The sequence below is a fragment of the Ixodes scapularis genome, unplaced genomic scaffold (genome assembly GCF_016920785.2).
Source record: "Ixodes scapularis isolate PalLabHiFi unplaced genomic scaffold, ASM1692078v2 PGA_scaffold8__174_contigs__length_109621045, whole genome shotgun sequence".
NCBI classification, from domain to species: domain Eukaryota; kingdom Metazoa; phylum Arthropoda; class Arachnida; order Ixodida; family Ixodidae; genus Ixodes; species Ixodes scapularis.
The window spans coordinates 43,835,021-43,856,047 of NW_024609883.1; the positions used below are offsets into that span (position 1 = coordinate 43,835,021).

Genomic DNA, 21,027 nt, shown 5'->3' on the forward strand with positions numbered 1-21,027 from the left:
TCATGCATTCCTTGTACACGCAAGAGCACCGTGCTCAGTCAAGCTAGCTCTTGGTAGCTTTTTGTCCGGTGTCCTCAGTATTATGTTGCTGTTAATAAAGTTCAAAGTTCCCTTCTGAAGACATCCTCATAAAGTTCAGCTCGGCTTCTATTGCCGCGACCCTTTCTTTAAGGCTCCTTATTGTAACGTCCATTGTTGATTGGGTGCCCTGAAGCTTCTTATAATTTTGGCAAGCATGTGACTTTGGCCAATTTCGATTCTAGTTATGTTCAGAATGTCGGCCACCTGGGATTCCTCACTGTCTGGACCAGGTTTGGTTTCAGTATCCCCGGACATTTGCAGAGTTAGTGACGCTAGGTAAACAGCATGAGCGCTCTGCACCAAGAACACAAACAGACGGCGATGACACTCAAGAACGTTGTGTGAGCATGAACCTTTTAGGGGGCGAAGCTTCTTGTCCATCCGTACGGCGTCCGTGCTCACATCGATTGCACTGCCTCCGGGATCGGCCCACTTTTTAAAAAAACAAACGTACGCCCGCACGGGGGTTCAAACTTAGGACCGCTTGCTTACGAGGCAGACGTCTTAACCACTACGCTACACACCAGTGTTGCGGAATGGGCACCCCCATTCCATTCCAATTACATTCCGGGGAATTAGAGTTTTCGATAATTCAATTCCTTTCAATTCCTAGGAATGGAGACACTGAGCCCATTCCCACTCCTGACAGGCTGAATCGTTCCATTCCATTCCTTTAATTCCTAAGCGTAAAAATTGGCACTTGACAGCTACATTTTGTTGCCGGCATAAGCAGCATAAAGCTGACATTATCAAATGCAAAGACAATTGCAAAAAAAAAAAGCTAAATTCCTTAAAAAAGCACTGATTTTTACTAAGCGGACCGCTGGTGGGTGGCAGGAAGTGTTTATTTACAATGTACTGCAAACATCGAGAAAGCCCCTTGATATGTCGATGCTTGTTTAAAACATTGGTCTCGCGACCACGTGGCTCGCAACAAACAGCAAAACTTGAATCCACTCATTTTCTTTTCTTTTTTTAACTTTTTTGCATTTGGCTTTTAAGACATACACGGCCAGCGTGTTTGTTTGATAAGACCATAAAAATATCCAGTTCGTGCGTGGCGCGGGAATAAGCTATATTACTGTATTCTTCAAATACAGCAACACTGCTAGTACACTGCTGGAAGCGACTCCATGCGCAGTGGCAAGAACACATCCTCTGACAAAATGCAACCTCTGCGGAGCAGCACGAGGGACTGTATAGACCATGTCACGAAACCTGTTTTAAAACGCATAACTTCACGCTTGCTTTACGAATCTCTATATTTCTTATCATATTCAATTCAATTCAATTTTTGGCTGGTTCGTCTGCCCTTTTCCTCTCTTCGCATACTCATTCTCGTGTTTCCTCTTCAGATGGCGAATAAAGTTCGATGATATATGCCAACTGCACCGTGTATAGTTTTGTTGCACAACTTTCAGCGTGTAGCTTGTTTATTTTCTTGGCGACTAATGTAGAAAAATGTCTTCTACGATGCCATGACTCGATCTGTATTTATCTTGTCTTCTCGTCCAAATTGATGTTCCTCTTCGCGCTGATCGAGTGGCGGGTTCAGGCAGCAGACGGTACCAACCGATTCATTCTTCTACCTCGGTGTCGGTTGTTCGAGTTGTGGCGACGGGTCGGGAGTCAGCGTTGACAAAGCTCTTCACATCAAGATACAATTATCGGGGTAATACCGCTCCTCAACAACACCGTCCAACTGACTTGTCACCGCCTCAAATAGGGTCCAGGACAAGGAGCACGAATGCAGACCGGACAGCCGAGACGCGCGGAAGCCAAAACCTCAGTGGCAGCTAGCACCCAGCTCTCCTTCTCAGTTGCCCTCACAGCAACGGTCGCGTCTCGTCTGGCACGGGACAATCTTTCTGCAGGTCTAGTCAGTTCGGTCACACCAAGAGCGGTGACGATAGTCTACGTCACCTTACGATGGACCTCAACAGACAGCACGAGAGCCATCGAAACCAATCCAGAGCTTTCTGTGTGTCGCGTGATCCTGCAGTCCCGCTCACGGTGCTGGATTGTCTAGGGTGACTCGCAGCGTCCGCAGCGGTCCATCCCAAGGTGAAACGAAGTATGCAGAGACTAAAGTCAAAGGAAATGAGCGGGAATCCGCTAGCTTGCTTGTAACCCCAACCCACTAAATCATATAACACAGAAAACAAGCACCGGAACAAAGACTAAGTAATAGGCGGACTTACACTACAAATGCAGTATAAAAAAAACAAGCCTTGGAGCAAAGCGCAAGAGGAGAAGAGGGAAGTGAATCTCGCTTTGGTTTTAATACCGAAGCAAACCCACATTTCGCACTTCAAAGGAGTGCGCACGAATGAACGTGGGAGGCAGCAGGGTTGGCTGCCTGCTGAACAACGCGCCTCGAACTATAAGAAAACAATACCTGATCATCTTTGGACGGCGCCCAAGTCAACGAGTTATCAGAGCTCTGCGAGTTATGAGTCGCTTCCGCTCCCAGATCTCAGTCTGTGCACGCGCGTGCATTCTACAAACCGTCGCAACAACAACAAGAAAAGCATGACAACAAGGACGATGAGGAGTTGTGCATGGCAGTTTCTTTCTTTGCCGCTCCCTTTTCTCTTGCTTGGTGCATGGTTTCTTGTTTCGCTCTCGTGTAATGCCATCGAAGCACGACGCCTGTGCATCCATGAAAGGCGCCACGTTACCCCCCTTTCCCTTTTTGCTCTTTGCTTTGACGCTTGTTTTTTGTATTGCATTTTTTTGGCGTATAAGTCTGTCAGGGGGGCTCCACGCGGGCTAGCAGTTTCTTGCTCATCTTATTTCTGAGCAACTGACTCACTGACTGGCTCAATTTAGCTGACCGTAAACACTAAAAAAAAAAAAAAAAAAAAAGAAGAAGAATTGTGCCCATTCCATTCCCATTCCATTCCGGGCAAAATGCACCTAATTCCATTCCCATTCCATTCCCCTCAACGTTGCCGCCATTCCATTCCGGGGTCGTGAAAATGCGAAATGATTTCAGAATCATTCCAACTCCGGAGTGGCAACTCCGCAACACTGCTACACACCAAAGTTGCATGTAGCCGTCAAATGCGTATATAATCGCGTTAAACTTTGCGTGCATTGGCTCAACGTTTATAGACGAGAGGGCGCTGCGGTCAACCGCTCAACTGCGTATATAACCACGATCCATACCACACATTCTCTTTCTGACATGGACCGTTGACTTGAGCAGTGGAGATGCGTTCCCACGGCTTCTAGTGGATCCAAGCTGATCCGCTAAAAGAACCACTGGCTCTGCATTTCACCAACCATAAAGGAGTAATAATGAAGTCGAAATGCAACCCGGAACTCAGCACTACCTATGAGCAATAAAAAAAATCAGCACCATCAGCACTGCCTATGAGCAATAAAATCGGTATCATCAGCACCACCGGAGTTTCGCCCCAATCAACATCATTCACCACGTGGAGATGCGGCCTCTTTTTATCTAAGGAGTTTGTACCAGTGGGTGAACGTAATAAAAAGTAGTAAAGACACGCATTCCTTTGACATTTTCTTCTTATCTAGACTTTGCTGCTAAGCACCAATCATGTTGAGCTTGGAGCCTACGGAACTTGCGGCTACTTTGCATGTATAGCTGGCGAAAATTACCCATTACAAGTTCTTTTTTTTTACTTTGCCTCTTCTGCACATTGAGAGAGAGAAAAATGTGAAGGTTGGGGAGCATTATTATTGCGACGCGAATATAGTGTTCTCGTAAGTTTGGTGACCTTTTCATATTTATTGGTGTTGCCTTTGCAGCTCCAAAAGAAGTTCCTCTTTTCCAGCACGGCAGATTCGTTACAAACCGACGCAAATGCCATCCGACTCCTTTGACTCGGTTCATATATTCCTAAATGTAAGGAGACGTTCCATCCTATTTTTCAGGCCCAAGGGGTGATGGGCAGTCAAGTGCACATTCCATTCCCCTTCAACAAAGAGGAGGAAAACGAGAAAGGTATGATGCATTGTCCTGTCATTTTTTTGCAGAATAGCTCTTCGCTACATGAATGTCTCAAATGGTTGTACCAGTAGTAGAAGCCCCAGGTAGCATAAGTCGGAGAAACATCCAACTTGGCACAAGCTTGGCAATCCTAGGGCCCTGACCTGGGCCTAATAGGGTTTTGTTCCGAGGCGTATAGTTAGTGCCAGAGTAATTTTATTTGGCATTTCTATGGCTTTTCTTTGGCTCGCCACATACTAATTGCCAAAGGGCCATGGGTTCAGCCAGAAATGCCAGATGACAGCGAAACTGCCACCAGTTAAGCCTAACTTTGGCAGTGATTTGTCGAATTAGGGCCAAGATACTCGGACCCTGGCCAAAGGGGACCAAGTTTGGCTCTGCCTTAATTTCGGCCCAAAGTATTGCACTATACTTGGGAGTGTAGTTGAACTTCCTTTCAATACAGACGTCATCTTTGGAAAAAGAGAATTGTTACTTTTCTCGCGATAAAATTACACTTGCGCATTGCCAGACGTTCGGAATCTGGTTGGACTAGTCAGCGGTTAGGAAAAGATGACATTGCTTCAAAAAGTTCACATTACTTGCTCATGTTAAAAACAAATTTTTTTAGAAAAAACAAACAAAAAAGTGGTTTTGATCGACAGCAGGCGCCATTCCTCTCATATATTCTCAAGCTCTACTGGTTGCTGTTTTATTATTTAAGATTTCGCGAAAATCACTTAACTTTTGAATTGCAACATTGGCATCTTATTTCAATTGCTGGCGCCCCGTTCAGTTGACGTGCAAGCGTTTGGCTGTGCATAACGCACGTTGGGGGAAGAGTCTTCACTTTTTTTAGTAAGACATGCCCCTATATCCATGACCTTACTATGCACCGAGAAATTGAGGGAGAGAAGGATACAAGATCGCACGAGGACATCAGAACGCTGAGCTCTGATTGGAGAGGTTAGTGGGTAGACCTAAAGCTAGGGGCCTTTGTCTTCACTACACTTGTCAAACACGTTCGAATGGGAGAACCAAACGCTGGATGCCTGCGTTTCACGTTTTAACGCGGTCGACGACTACACTGGAGACAAAGGTTGCTAGCTTTAGGTCTACCTGCTATCTGGAAGCTAGACGGACGCTCGGTCACTCGTTGCTTGCTCCGAATAACCTCCAGGGAACAAGCTGGTGAACCACCCGGCCGTGGAAAGTCTCGCGGAGGAGCTCCGGCTGCGGCTCTCGTGCGGCTACATGACGCTGATGCGGATGCGGACCTCGGAAGCGGACGACGACGTGCCCAACCTGGACGACTGGACGCTGCTCGACTGCTGCTTCGGGGTTCCACTTTTCGACAACGCCCTCAACAAGGACATCTGTGCCCGCATCCTCGACCACAACCTCTGCTCCGCGGACAAGTGAGTCTGCAAAGTTTGTGCCCATCCTCTAGCGATTGTAAGCAACTTGCGTGTACTGCGGGTGAAGTGCTTCAATAGCTGGAGCACGTCTCCACCGCAGAAGCTTTTGCAGCCTGAAGTTGGTGAATTCACCGATGGATCACCTCGGTCCCTGTGTGTGTTTGAAGGGGGCAGGTATAGACCGTACCTGCCCCTTTTTACGCACATGGTGACTCTAACCTTCTCGGGTTGTTCGATCTTATATGAAAGAACAGTGACAGTATGCGCAGGAAGCTGCAGCGGTAACCGCTGCAGCTTCCTTACTGGCGTGAAATTCATCTTTTGCGCCAGTCATGTTACCAATGGATTGCAAGCGAGTCGTGTGAAATGTATCTTTTCTGCACAGCCTCAAGTTACTGGTGGATAGCAACAGGAACCTTACGCAAAGGTTACTTCAGTTCATGTCTGACTTTGGGGTGAGTACCTTGTACTTTCTCCAAGACATTTCTTTTTAGTAATAGCCCGTCTTACTCGAAACAGCTCTTAGGTCATCACCATTTCAACATGACTATCTCAAGTGTTAGTAATGTGGGCTGGCTTCTGATTTGTGAAGTGCGACATGCCTTGCCAGAAAGTTAGAACCAATTTCTGACAATGTCAGAAATTGGTTCTAACTTTTGAATAAGATAACAGTTAGTTCTCAAACTTTGGCATCTGGTTCGAGCCACTAGGGCTACATTTAGGCTGCTAATGAGCGTTTGGTGATGCATAGTTTATTTTTGCGGTAAAAAAACCTTGTAAATTTTTGGGGGGGACACCTTGTATACGTGTACTATAGACGTTTGTACAGTAGAGTGTCGGTCTGTCTTGAAATGTTGTCTTGTGTCTGGTAGGACAAAGGGAGCACACCTTTAGAGAACATTAGCAGACGACTCTGGACTAGTGTTGTCTGCTAACTGTGGAGATTTGTGGCCGAGACATCCAATCTTTGTAGTAGTAGCCTTTCTCAGCTGACGGGGGGAAAACATGGTTTCAGGCGGACCCGATGATGGTGGACAGCGGAGAACTGCCGCTGCCCACACAGAACCTGCTCTTCCATGACGGCAAGCTCGAAGTGTGGGACGAGTACTAACGTTGAAACCGGACCAGAAATAAAAAAAAATGTTTTCTAGATACAGCCTAGCAGTGTTTCCTTTTTTAGTTCTTGTTTATGGAGATCTATCAAACTTTGCGAGTCTCACCCAATTTCATTGTGCTTCATCGGAACTTTTTCTCTCTCGGGTTTCAATGGTAAGCAGCGAGCACTAAATTGTAATGTTGATTATCATAGGCCGGTGGCCCCCCTCTGTGTGGAAAAGTAGCAACAAGTCTCAACCACCCTGCCAGCTCATGCATGCCTTTTAGGCTACCTTTCCGTATGCAGGACTTTCGACCCTCTGCAAAACTGTGCCAAGAAAAAAAAAAAAAAAAAAAAACCTAATTAGATGCAAGCGTTTACAGCGCAAGGTTGGTCTGCTATAGTATCGCGGCACTGGTTTACACTGCAGCTGAGAAATTTGGCCTGCGCAGTATGACTGCGTCTAGCGTCCTAGTAAGGATAGGCAGCAGTGGGGATTGAATTTGGGACCCCTGGTTTCTGCGCTTGACCACTGATCCCTCGAGACTGTACCCTCTGCTGGCATATGCACTGTGGAGCTTGCATGTCTACATGCACCAAAACTACAATTTCTCTGCGACTGGATGTCATTTGTGCCGTTGGCTATTCCTCCGTCTTAGAGTTCTGCGACCCTGTGAAGCTGGCACGAGGACTCTCCCGAAAGGAAGCATGAAAACCGATGTTGGTGATTACAAAGACGGTGTAGAACAGTGTAGGTGATAGTGTAGTATGAAAGCCATGCACACAATTATTGCTGATTGCAAGGAAACTGAAGTATGTGCGTACGATGGCCCTGCGGCAGTTGGTGATCACGGTGAATTCCTGCAACAGCCACACTGTTAATTCTTTCAAAACTTCCGACATAGGCGACTGTATAGCGCATTTAACACTCTTTCGCAGGAATCTTCTTTGACCAAACAATGTTAGAATACTATCGGCATCTTGGACACCTGAGACCGAGGAACAAATAAGGCTCTCTGTGCCTGCTTTCCAAGACATTCACCAGCTTGCTCCTATGTTCTTGTTACCTGTATTGTGTAAATAACACCGAAGATGCAGACAAGCTGCTGAACTTTGACGACACCCGAGCTTAGATCCACATGTTAAAAGCTGCACGGCATTGATGACAAAAATTTGACTTTTATCCCGTGGCAGGCAGGTAATTTGGGTCGAGGTAATTATAGTCTGCCCCAGCGAAGCTCATGTAGTCCCTGTCGTGAAACGTGGAGCAGTCCTGCGCCGTCCGCACGGGCTCCAAGTGGTGGTCGTCTCGGTGCGTGCCGAACTCGTGCATGCAGTCCACGCAGTCGCTGCAGAAGTCCACCGAACGCCCGGCAGGACAGTCCGTGCAGTGCCACCGCGTCCCCAGGATAGGATCTTTGTCGCACCGGTCACACCGGAAGCCCACGTGCTGCGCAAGGCCGGCCTTGCTCAGTCTCTCCTGTCGAGCCCTCTTCAGCGCCCGCAGTTCCTTGTACTCCGGAGTCTCTCTCGCCGATGCATCGAGGCTGTCGTCTTCGGAGACCGCCTCTTCACCCTTGTCGTTGGTAGACGACGCCTCGCTCTCGAGGAAGCTCCACGTAGACGTCGAGTTCTCCTCCTCTCCCTCGACCATGTAGACTGGAGGGCGGTGTGAGGCGAAGAAGGTGGAGTGCGAGAACATGACGTTGGACCGGTGGTGGTACTGGTGTCCTCGCCGGGTACCGGTACCTCCGATCCGCCGCGGCGCCGACACGTTCGGTATCCTTCCCGGTACCGGCAGGCCGGCCTTGGCTAGCTTGATGAAGTACTTTTGGACCCGGCTCGCGACTTGGGTGGGGGTCCGGTTGCCGAGCGCTTGGGCGATCTTCTCCCAGCGCCTGCTCTCCACTTCTTCCGGCGGGAACTTGAGGAGGCAGTCTTCGAGACGCTTCTGCTCTTCGGCAGTCCAGAGCTGGTTGAAGGTGGCCGGCTTGTTTTCGCTGAACACGCGGCCGCGGATCAGCACCCCGCTGGACTGGGTCGAGGTTTGCGATGCCGATGGTTTGGGCTCCGTTTTGGCGGTTTGCCTCGTGAACTGTCTCTTGCCTTCGAACCCGAACGCCGTGTTGCTCAGGCTGTACTGGCTCCAGTCGATGTTCGGGATCTGCGGGACGGTTTGGGGAAGCGGAATACCGACGTCCTCTTTCTTCTGGAGACGTTCGACAAATCGGATCGGGTCAGAGAGCGCTTGCTCGCGGACTTGGATGAGCTGTTCAATGTCGCGGATGACCTGCACCCTCTGGGCTTCTAATACTGCAAGCGTCTTGAGGACGTTACGGTAGTCCGCGTTGCCGCGGAGGGCCAGGTGATCAGACTCGAAGAAAAACTCGCCGATGTCGTCGTAGTCTTCGGGTTGCTCTTGGGACACGTCTTCAGTAAAAGGCGCGAAGTCCGAGTCGACGGGTTCGACTTTGATGCTGGGCGTGCTCGACGGTGTGGGGCCTTCACTGCTAGCTTTGTCGGAGTGGCCCGTCCCGCAAGCTTCAGCTGCATCCCGAGAACTCGGAAGGTTAGCTTCCATCTCGGCACGCTTATCTACGGCGCTAACTCTGGCATTTACATGAAACACGGATCTATTCGTGAACTTCGGAGATCAACAGTGCCCGTCTGAGAACAAAAAGACAACTCGCGGCAAACCGAAACTGTGCGCAGCGCCACTAGCGTTGTAGTTCGCCGTAACGCATACGCGCCTTGAGCCCTAAATCATCAAGTTGACAAAATAATTTTTGTAATTTTATACCTTTAAACACAGCTTTACAATTCGATTTTAAATATGTTACTATTTACGTTGCTAATAGAAGTATAGTGAATAGATGACAATTAAAATGACGGTATACAGCGCTAGTTACACCCAAAACGTTTTAATTTATGGGATTGACAAGCCTAGATGAGTTTACGGGCTAAAAAGACAAACACGTGCGGGTTTGTTTACCCGCCCAGGTTGCTCCAGTTGCTTCGCTGCGCGTTAACGAGAAGTTCCTATGTTTTCGTTCAAATTTTAGGAGAAGGGGAGGATAAAACAGGCCAAACATGCCCTACAAGCGACTCGTCCCACCGACCGACTCCGCGCTCATTCAGTGCAGCGACCACTACGTGATGCCGCGCCTGTCAAGTGCGCGAGACTACGGCACCGCAACGTTGATGTTTCTGACCCGGTCGAAAGAGGCGTACACGGCTTCTAGCGTGCTGGAGGCGTTGCGGGAGGTCGTCGATCCCTCGCTAATCGTTCAGATGGGACCCTTCGACTGCGATCACATCTGGTTGGTGAGGTTCTCGCTTCCCGCGGCCAGAGAGAAACTTCTGAGCGCCAAAGATGTCAAGTGCGACGGTCAGCCAGCGTTCTGCGTCCAACCGCTGGTCGAGCACTCGCTCCACAGAGGCAGGTGCGTCGAGAGCGGATTGGGTGAGTCTTGCCGATTTTAAAAGGAACGCTCTTTTATATATTGATCTCCGTTGGTTTAAATCGCTCCGTAGTGCACTTCGGCCGGAAATGGCTATACGCACTACGCGAAACTCGTATAAAACAAATGATTACAACTAGGGGTGTCGCTAACTTTTGTCGAACCAGAATTTTAGGTCAAACTTTCGGGGTTCGACTGGGTCGAATCGAATCGACGAACCTGCGAACTTTTAACCAAAATCGACCGGTTCGACCACTGATCTCAATGGGTGCGTTCAGTAGCGGCCCCGGAGTCAAGGAGTCACTGACTCCTTCCACTGGACGGCCAAAAGTCACTTCCGGTGCACGTAACTCCGGGGCTTCGGAGTCAAGCTCCGAAGCACCGAGTCCGGAGACGGTGCACGTAGAGTCAAAGGAGCTAAAATGACGTCATTTCCTGACTGGTGACGATTTCCGGCGCTAAAAGAGGAAAAACAAACAATATGGCGGGATAAGCTGCTTCGCTTCTGTCGCGGGTGCGCGGTTTGCTCGCTTTTGTTAATGAAAATTACTCAAGGTAAGACGAATAACGCATTCGAATATCTTTTTCAGGTAAGGCTCTTTCGGAAAATGCAGTGGACCATATTTTGTTTGGTATGAATATGTTAATAAACAACGCAAACGTTCATTTGACGCCGTGTCTTGATCACCGTTGCACGGAAACTTGGTAATATTGACGATAGTCCTGTCTGCGCTCAACAGAGCAAAACAGGGTATGAACGCGACTTTGGAAGCCGGTTGGACACTCACGCAAAGCATGATACCGATTAATGTTTTGTTTGCGTAGCTAAATTGGGGTGCACGTTGGCTGAGGCTCGCTTCGGCCGACAAAACCTTGATCGCCGAGCGCGGCCGAACTTCCCGTGTGTATACGAATACATTCTATAGCAAGTTCGTAACGAAGGGCAGAACAAACTTATGGCCATATAAAAGTATTGCAACCGGCGGGGTAGATTCGCTGAGCTCTGTATTTTGCGTGTACTGACGACGTTCTTTGTCGGCTTTTATAACAGTATAGCTGCCTTTGCACCGCCAAGCGAAGGGCTCGATCGCGTTGCATCGCTTCGAACAGCAGCGCTGATGTGTACAATCACCCGCTTTTTCTTCAACGATCTTGTGAAGACTTCTTCAATACCGGCGACAAATAAAAGCGATCGTGCTCGCCATCGTCTGCTTCCAGTTTATTCGGAGACCGTCTGGCACAGGGGAGGAAGCGGAAGTTGCGTAGAAGCAGGTTTGGAGCCACGGGTTTTTTTGCCGTTCAGTAGGCGCTCCGATGACTCCAACTCGAGGCACTCCGTTCGGAGGCAAGGGAGGCGCTACTGAACGCGCCCAATGACAATTGCTGGATCGCGCTTGCCGCTCCCGCAAGTGAAGCCACCGGGCGTCACTCGCTTGGGATACGATTTGCCGTTTTTGCTAGCCTTTGCTGCGGTTTTCCAGCGTGCTGACGACACGTTTTCTACTCGTTCGTCGTCATTCGCCGAAGACGTTTTTTGAAGGCTCCGTGTATTGTTGAGACTTTCCGTTGTGAACACGTGGAAAATTTTACGAAAGTGCAGTGTCGCAGGAAAAAGGCACAACGCGTCGAAAGGAAGGGTTGGCGGCGTGTTCAAAGCATCCTTGGCACGCCGAAGTGCCGTGTCTCTGTGCCTTCGCGCGCTTGGATACCGACCAAGAACCGACGCCGTGTGAACGTGTTTAGCGAGTGCAATGTGCGTGAAGCCGTATCAAAAGGTACAACTCGTCGAAAACGTGTCGCCGGTGTCGCGGCGTGATCAAAGCTTCCTTGGCACGCCGAGTGATGCATCTTTGTGCCTTCGCACGCTTGGATACCGGTCAAGAATTAACGCCGCGCCAAAGTTCTGAACGTGTGTCGCGCGTAGATGCCTTTAGATCATTTATATATATCGGCCACGGAGTTCTGGATCGTCCAGCTGTTCCGGTGAGTTGCTATCAATAAAAGGGGGAGATCTGTACGTATTCTTATGTACTATATTAACCATGGCTATGTCCCAAATCTACTCTAATAGATTCCGTGGGAGCACGAATAGGGCAACGTTCTACGTGGAGCCAGGGGGGTTTTCGAAAGCAAATGTACAAGACGGCGAGAATGAAAATCTTTGAAGCGCGGCCGATATGGTCGTGTGCAATCTGTTGACCAATTACAATTAGGCGAGTCGCGTAGGTTGATAATAACCTAGCACTAATCTGTGATGAGGAGCTGTTGTGCACGGTATTGTGTAAATCGTCTAAGGACGAAAAAAAGACGTACCTTCTCCCCATCTTCCGTCGCTAGTGGACGCTGGATTAAGCTCGTTCCTAAACCGCGAGGGGAAAAGACGCTGATCCAGAGGCACGAACAGCTTCACGCACATTGCACTCGCTGAACACATACACACGGCGTCGGTTCTTGGTCGGTATCCAAGCGTGCGAAGGCACAGAGACACGGCACTTCGGCGTGCCAAGGATGCTTTGAACACGCCGCCAGCCCTTCCTTTCGACGCGTTGTGCCTTTTTCCTGCGACACTGCACTTTCGTAAAATTTTACGCTGTTCACAACGGAAAGTCTCAACAATACACAGAGTCTTCAAAAAACTTCTTCGGCGAATGACGACGAACGAGTAGAAAACGTGTCGTCAGCACGCTGGAAAACCGCAGCAAAGGCTAGCAAAAACGGCAAATCGTATCCCAAGCGAGTGAAGCCCGGTGGCTTCACTTGCGCTGCAGCGAACAAGCGGGGAAGCGCGATCCAGCAATTGTCATTGAGATCAGTGGGTTCGACTTTGTGGACAGCGTGGCCAGTCCTTAACACAAGCATGTCTAAGTTTGGAGAATTTTTTTTTTAATGAAAAGGGTTATTTTATTTTATAAACAGTTGCGATTAAAAGAAACGAATTCTAATCACTAAAGAAGTTAACTTATTTTTTTTGTACTGTATTAACTGAAATAACCAATCAGCGCCGCCTTTAATTCATCCCTTAGCCATCACCATCCAATCCGAAGCCAACTGGCCAGCCTGTCGCGCATGCGCACACGAGTCGAACCTCAATACGGGGTTCGTCGAATTTTCCACTAAAAGTTAGAAAAAGTCGACCCTGGTCGAACTCGAACCTCGGCCGGTTCGCAACACCCCTAGTTACAGCCACTGATCTCAATTGTAGTAGGCTGGATCGCGGACCGCGGCCTCGGCAGCTGGGGCCGAGTGTTGCCACCGGCGGCCATTGATTGACACCAGCCAATGCACGGGTCTCTATGGGAAGAACGAGAAAAAGTGCCGTTTCCCCCGTTTCTAAGCTGTTGTCGGCACTGAAACTTTTTGGATACTTTTCGATAAGCCCAGCAAATAGCTTGCGTACAAACATTAGAACTAACAGCCCTCGCAGTTCTTATAAATAAATGTTTTGTGGTCGAGAGTGACTCCGCTGTAGTGGAGCTCAATGAGGCGAGAGTTACCTAGAGTCACCGCAGAGTCAATGGCGGTTTCGTTGTGTTGGGTTTAGCAGACGACAAGGTCGAAGGCTTTGCTCTACACAATTTGCTCACTCCCGGAAAGCCACTGTGTAGAGGGAACTTCTTTGTCATTCATCAACTTCTGGGCTTCCCCAAGGACGGTCTCATTGACGGCAAATTCCTTCGTTTACTCCACAACGAGAGCAAGCTCGCCACCTTAGCCGTAGGTGCTCCGGTACGTTTGATTTTTTTGATCGGCGTTCGAACGTTTGACATATACCGATTCGATCTCCAAACACCCTACACAAGGGTTGCAGCACGCTACAAAATACCCACTTCCGAGCACAGCTTACATGCTTCAATATTCTTACTTTTGTGTGTTTCTCCCATAGACTTGCGTGCATTGCCTGGTGTCAACCAATGGCTGCCGGTGGCGACACCGACGGGCTCCCGATCTGCGAGCCAGCCTACTACAATAGAGATCAGTGGTTACAACTTGCAACTAGGGGTGTCGCAAACTTTTGTCGAGCCAGATTTTTAGGTCGAACTTCCGGGGTTCGACTTAATGGAACCGGTCTGACGAACCTTCGAACTTCCAACCAGATTCGACCGGTCCGACTTTGTGGACAGTGTGGCCAGACCTTGATTGAAGCATGTGTAGGTTTGGAGAATTTTTTTTTATGCAAAGGGTTATTTTATTGTATGAACAGTTGCGATTAAAAAAAAAAAACAATTCTAATCACTGGAAAAGTTAATAGCTTAATTTTTTTTGTACTGTATGAACTAAAATAACCTATTAGCGTTGCCCTTAATTCACCCCTTAGCCATCACCACCCAATCCGAAGCCAACTGGTCAGCCTGTCGCGCTTGCGCACATCATAGAGTTATTACAATGTACGCTAGAGGTTCAACTGCCGCTAGTGTCTATGCGACTTCTGTGACGCAAATTGAAGCAGATAGCAACCAGTCTACTTTTGCGGTGTTCCTATGCATTCCTATGGGAAAATGCGCATGCATTTTGTCTCTTCGCTGGAAAATAACACTTTTGTTATTTGGGTCGTACCGAATACTATGTAGCTTGAATAACATTGTAAAAGTGTAATTGCTTTAGTTAGGGCATTTTTCTTCATCAGTGAACAATGTTTAGCTTTGTTACATTTCAGTTCCAAACATGTGTTCTGCAGCAGGTGTGTAAAAACAAGCAACGATTCGAAGCAAAATTAAAATCGAAAGGATTAGAGAGTATGTTAAAGGCTCGCCAGCATTCCGGTGACGCTTACATATTGATAATATGCCAGTCCTGTCATATATGAGAATGACCCCGTCGTGCATGAGCGTATAAAAACATTCAAAATGTAAAGAATAAAGTACATATGTGGGGTATGAAAGGTGTCTCTTCGTATTGTTTTCTCTGCAGGGCAGCTTTTATCGGGCACTTGTTCTCAAAACTTTCGAGCGTGCGGATGATATTTTGAACTTAGAACAAGCATCATCGCACAGAGCAGGAAGAATAAAGCGGTACTTACTTATTTAGAATCAGAATATATTACGTGGCCTTCAATTTATTTTGATCGTACATGCACGGGTTGTGGCTGATCCAGTGTTACTGCGTAGTTCTTGCCGTCTCCCTTAATTTCCAGATGTCCTTCGTTCGTTTGGCACGTATAATGCAACGAATTTGAAAGAAAAACGCAGTAACTGACCAATTATTTTGTCAGCCTGACTGAAATGTTCCAAGCTACCTAGTACGTACGAATTATTCGGGATATTTGCTCTTATGATCGAGCGCAGGGAGAAAATGTACTCACTTTTTCCCATAGGAATGCATTATCGGAAGTCAATTTTCGACTGGTTCAATTTGCGTCAGCACACTAGCGCCACTTGAACCTCTGGCGTACATTATAATAACTCTATGGGGCACACGACTCGAACCTCAATACAAGGTTCGTCAAAATTTCCACTAAAAGTTCGAAAAAGTCGAACCTGGTTGAACTTGAACCTCGGCCGGTTTGCGACACCCCTAGTTACAACGAGTTTTTGAAGCAATGGCATAGCATAGTGGTAAGGTGTCCGCTTTATATGCAAGAGGACGCAAGTTCAACCCACGGTGGGCCTACTTTTTTTTTTTTTTTCTCAAACATTTTTTTGTTTTGTTGAGGCATTTGGCAATATTTACGACATTTCTTTATTACGATGAACACCGAAAAAAACCGAATGTTGTTAACGAAACCCGGAGCACTTACGGCCCGAATATTCATAGAGACAGAAGATTCAACGAGTCAAAAGATCCAATTGGTCACGTGACAGGCGAGACGGAATATTCATCGAGACGAAATGTCCAATTGAGACGGAATGTCCAACAAGTCTTAATATCCAACGAGACGGAAGATCCAACCAGGCCTGAGTGTCCACTGTGCCTGAATAACCATCGAGGTGAAAGATCCAACCAGGCCTGAATGTCCACCGTGACTGAACACCCAATGAAACGGGAAGATCCAAGCAGGTCGGAATGTCCACTGGGACTGGATACTTAATATGGCAATTGTGGAGACGTAGAATATTACTGTGCTGTGCAGTGTGACAATTTAGAACCTAAAGTAACAGTGGTAAAAATAAGTTTGCAATTTGCAGTTGAGTATATATTTTTCTGAGGAGACTTCGCTTTCTTGTGAATAAACGAGCAGTGAGGAAGAGCATTCCTGAAATAAAGTCGACCTGGGAGATCCTCGTAATGTTGTGACGGATTTAAAATAAATGTCCCTGGTGTCTTGGCCTCTCAGAGAGAACAGCTGGCTTGGGCAAAAGTATACAGGGTGTCCCATTTAAAATAAACTAAGCTTTAAAAAAATAGGACAGCTCTACGCGATTCAACCAACTGTGCTTTGCGTGTAAGCGTCTTCCGAAAGTGCAAGCGTGTAATTTATAAAACCTACGGCTAATTTCCAAGTTTTCTGCTGTCACAGTCGTTTGCGATTAGTTCTTTTCTTTTCTTTTTTTTTAAATTTAAACCCTTCATTGAAGCCTTTATTAAAGAAGAAACCAAGCAAAAGACTGCCAAATTTCTAAAGAAAATACGAGAAGGAACCTGAATTCCTTCAGGGTGCCCTGCATGCCCCGCAGAATCGAATCCAGGCTCTTTTGCTGAACCCGCTCGCTGTGGCAGTACCAACATCAAACTTAGTCTCGGCAAGAAACGGGCGACTCCACTTAATGGATGCGTTTGCCTCATTCACCAGCGACCATGGTGCCATCTAACATGACGTCTGCAATTACGTGGACAGAATTACAGACATTTGTGTGCTCCGAGGGGCTACTAACAGTTCTTTCAGTAGTCGTTTAGTGACACATAAAGTGAATAAATGTTTGCATGTTTTCCGCCGATCACTTTGTCCTCTTTTGAAGACGTGGAGAAAGGTGCCGCATGCCTGAGGGGAACTTATATCACTCAACGAAGCTTCGTCTCTGTAGTGTTTTTGTGTAAACAGTAGGTCTGGTGTGCACCAATCACTCCTTGTTGTATGGGTTTACATTTTATTCCTGAAGCCTCTGTCTTTTTGTCAAAAAATTTGTTAATAAAACGATAACCTACATAACACATCCTTCTAAAATAAATATTGGGTATTTGTGCGGTTGAGGCTCTGCGAAATTGTACGCCTTTTTTTTTTTTTTTTTCCAGTAGTTGTAGATGTTTTGCAAAGTAAGAGAAATTTAAACAGCTTGCTAGAATCTGCCTGAGTGACCAAGATTCTTTTGAACAAATTTGAAAACCTATATTAGCTCGAAATACGTAAGCATTGCAAAACGCATTGCTCAAATCAGGTAGCCAGAGGAATGAGATTGTATGCCGTTTCGTGTACAATATCCACTTGGCCACGGGGCAGGCGAGACGGAATATCCATCAACACAGAATATCCAATTGAGACGGAATGTCCACCGTGACTGAACGTCCATCGAGACGGAATGTCCACTCTAGACTGAATGTCCAACAAGACTGAAGATCCAACCAGGTTTGAATGTCCGTGTCTGAACATCCAACGAGCCTGAATATCCACTAGTGGACCTTTTTACTCGTCTGATTTTTCGGCTCTGAATCTTTCCAGAGGTGCGATCGGGGACAGCGGGGCTTGGGTTGTCGGCTGGATGCTGCGAAGTGGCGTGTACTGGTTAATTTTTGTAATTATCAGCCGCATACTGTCACCGCGAAGCGGCATGAACGCAGGTGGGGAGTGTGTTATCGAGCTCCCCAGTGATACACATGATGCTCGAAAAGGGTGGCCCAAATGGCATGAGTTCTCCGCGTAGTGCATATGGCCATTTCCCGCCAAAGTGCACTACGTAGTGCGTATAGCTTTACTCTTAAAACGGCACAACCTCGGTTGTCCGCAAGAATAAAAATCTTTGTGACGCCCTCCTCTCCCAAGTTGCAAGCGAAGGAGGGAAAGGAAGCAAATTTCCGGCAGGTCGGCGAGGGTTATGGCTCATAGCAGACGATAGGCGAGTTGTGGCACATAATTACAACACAGGTAGAGGCAGTTCGCTTTTTTATTATTTGTCTAAATTAAAAGCAATTAGATATTAACGCCAGAAAGTGACCAAGCAGGTGCCATAGCGGTGACGTTATTGCTCGGTGTTGGTGGGCACGCTTTGCTCATATATTGTAAGCGTCGTATTGAATGCTAGGTCCCTCGTGCTGGGATTCCTCTACGATTTTTCCGGTCTTTTTATCTACTGCACTTAATATCACATTAAAAAAATAATTTTAAATATATTTTAAATGGTTAGGCATTGGCTCTATCTAATTAGAATAAGTTGCTGGCAACGCAGTTTCTTGTTTAGTTATTTTGCGTGATTAAAATAAAGCCTCGGGTATGCGTCGGATAAGTTAGACAATAAAAAATCAGATGCCCTAGTGGGGACACTGATCCTTAATGTTCTGGGCACATTTTTGCTTGGTCCTCTTTCCATCGTTTCATTTCATGGTAATAAATGCTGTCTTCCAGCAATTGCTGTCTTCTATATATGACAAAACAAAAGAAATGTAATCAGCATCATGACGTAACAGTAGCTGCAAACCAGAACCAGATACAAAATTTGCTGAGCTTACTCTGTGTGCGACAAAGAGATCAAGTAGCATGCGGCAAGCTTGTCAAAATGGGATGACTCTACCGCCAATCTTGTTCTTGCTGGGAAAAGGATGCCAAAGGGGCATCAAAAGTAGCCTTTGGCAGCTGGAAATGATCGTCCGACCAATCCGACTGCCACTACTCTGAGAGTTGTGGAATACTTATATCTAGGATACATGCGGCGGCTCCGCGGCTCTCAGCCATTCTGGAGTTGAAGCAGGCATGTCACAGGGAACTGGGCACAAAGTTTACTTTGAACAGACGTCCAATAGTTGCGTAATTTTTCTTAAACGTGACGAAAGTTTGCATCTCGTTCGGATATGATTGAAACACCGCCATCACTTGGTTTAATCTCTGTCGCCATTTTCTTTTCCTATTCCCGCAGGTTGGTCATGCGGAGCGAGGCATCCAGATTACTGGCTTAGGATCCTGGATGTCCCTTTTTCGGACTCTGCAGGCAGTTGCGTCTCGTGCACGCTGACAAGGTCCTACTGTTGGTGAGCGAGCAGCCAAGATAAGGCTGTCTCCATTGTAAGCTCAGTGAGACATGCTGACACAGATCAGATTTGCAAAGATGGAGTCTGCCTCCATCCCCCAGTCAATTTGTTTGTCTGCTTCTCTCACGAGTAATCAAACAATACTGCTCTTTGTTAGGGATTTTCTTTGGGAATCAGAGACTCTGGGATTGTTTTGGGCCTGATCCTTCTTGAGTCCTTAAAGTTCTACAAGGACTGAAAGAGAAGCTAGCATGTTCAAAATGTTTCGAGTCCCTCCGATCCTCACAGAAAATGTCTAACCAATGAGGGGCAATATTATTTGACCATATTGCACTGAAGTGCTTGCTTTTTTTCTTTTAGCCGGCTATGCCATAAAATACCGGGAGGGCACCCACCCAATTTTCACTGAGAACTGAGTTAATCTAGACATGGATGCTTGTCCAGTCAGATTGGGCGGTTAACGTGTAATTTGCAGAATTCCCAAGTTTGGGAAATGTTAGCAGCGGGCGCTTGAATGAAGTGGGCACTTTTGCGGTATTTTTCGGTAGTTTATCTTGTGAGTGATGTTGCACATAAAATTGAATCCAATACTGTACACGACTCAATTTTCGCAGAGGCCCAATTTTTCGCATTTGCGGCGTTAAGATATGTGAAGAAGTTGTCACGCGAATATAGCACCTTGTGGCAAAGTATACATAGCATGTCACTTCAAACTGAAATTTTGTGCCTGTGAACTGTTCGCAAGCATTGAGCTTGTGAAAATGAAATTGTTCCCAGTGTTTAGACAACTTCAGGTCGGTCTTCGAAGTATGGTGTCATGATTCATTGCTTTAGTGGAGTAATTTGGCGTCAACTGTAATACATGCTAAGTGGAAAGATTGTTGTATAGATGTTTGGAAATGCGTTTCGCTCCAAATGTTTTGTGCTTTCTTCATGGTTGGTCGTGTCCAATTGACTCGTGTGTCCTCTGCCCAGGGACTGCGACGTGGTTGGTCCGCGATACGAAGAGTCCATAGTGGGGACGGAGGGGGATGACCTTGAGGACGACCTTGAGTTGAGGGCCATTCAGGAGGAAGAGGCTCTGATGGCCGAGATGGGACTTCCCGTGGCCTTCAAGTCCTCCAGCAGGGGGAACAAGAAGGGCAGCAATCAGTTTGGTGAGCGCCCTAGACATCCTTAAAATTAGTTTTGCTCATGGATAATCCTGGAATGTAAACACCTTAGACAGAAGTCTGTTAGGTTGGGTGGAACTATAGCAGTAGAAAAAAAATACTCCAACCAAAGACCTAAAAGAAATCAAACGCGTCACCCGCCGCCAAGGTTTAGTCCACCAAAATATCGAGCTCCGCCCCATTGCACGCATGAGCGTCCCCTACGTGAAGGCTGCCGGCAAAGCACTGGCACGTGTGCTGAGAAAAGAAAGCATTCAAGTGACTCCCCAAACCAGTACCATTTTGGGAAAAGATTGTGTCCCAAAAGAAAAAGCACAAGGTGCAATCTACTAGATTCATGCGCAGCGTGCCCCATCACCTACGTCGGTGAAACAAAGACTTTTTCGTAACTAATCCGCTAGCACAAGAACAACGTTCGAAAGTCGACAGCAAGCGTAGCGCCGTTGCCGAACACTGCAAGGCCCTCGTTCATCGGAGTGACTTTGCGAATGCGCACATGATCGACACCGAGCCTCATTTCTGTAAAATGCTTTTGCTGGAGTTGTGACACACCCAGCACATCCAGGAAATTTAGACAGGTTCCTAAGTGCCTTGCCATCTGTGTGCGAGGGCGTATGCCACCTGACAAAGACAAAGACAATTAGCAAAGGACTGCCTTTGTCGAAAAGGTTTGTTCTTGGCAGACGAAAAAGACGAGAGCTGCTGCTGCTGCTGCTGCTGCTGCTGC

The 21,027-nt window shown here is 47.2% G+C and overlaps 3 protein-coding genes across 5 annotated transcripts in view; 2 read left to right on the forward strand and 1 right to left on the reverse strand.

Annotated features, from left to right (window-relative positions):
• LOC8028663 (protein FAM91A1) overlaps positions 1–6,614 on the forward strand; it is a 41,108-nt gene extending 34,494 nt beyond the window's left edge. For all 3 annotated transcript variants that reach the window (XM_040218829.3, XM_029967197.4, XM_029967199.4), the window contains exons 19-22: positions 3,988–4,057; positions 5,223–5,460; positions 5,846–5,915; positions 6,476–6,614. In XM_040218829.3, the coding sequence (XP_040074763.1) occupies positions 3,988–4,057; positions 5,223–5,460; positions 5,846–5,915; positions 6,476–6,571 (474 nt within the window). In that variant the 3' untranslated portion in view covers positions 6,572–6,614. The remainder of the gene's footprint in view (positions 1–3,987; positions 4,058–5,222; positions 5,461–5,845; positions 5,916–6,475) is intronic.
• A 354-nt stretch (positions 6,615–6,968) lies between these two features.
• On the reverse strand, positions 6,969–9,275 carry LOC8028662 (ZZ-type zinc finger-containing protein 3). The gene has a single exon (XM_029967179.4). The coding sequence runs from the start codon at positions 9,135–9,137 to the stop codon at positions 7,737–7,739; it is 1,401 nt and encodes a 466-aa protein (XP_029823039.2). The 5' UTR covers positions 9,138–9,275; the 3' UTR covers positions 6,969–7,736.
• A 128-nt stretch (positions 9,276–9,403) lies between these two features.
• LOC8028659 overlaps positions 9,404–21,027 on the forward strand; it is a 34,843-nt gene continuing 23,219 nt past the window's right edge. The window contains exons 1-3 of the mRNA XM_029967152.4: positions 9,404–10,019; positions 19,017–19,128; positions 20,104–20,285. Coding sequence (XP_029823012.2) covers positions 9,647–10,019; positions 19,017–19,128; positions 20,104–20,285 — 667 coding nt within the window. The 5' untranslated portion in view covers positions 9,404–9,646. The remainder of the gene's footprint in view (positions 10,020–19,016; positions 19,129–20,103; positions 20,286–21,027) is intronic.

Excerpts from the sequence above, each read along its gene's own strand:
- LOC8028662 (XM_029967179.4), bottom strand. The coding sequence starts at position 9,137 with ATGGAAGCTAACCTTCCGAGTTCTCGGGATGCAGCTGAAGCTTGCGGG.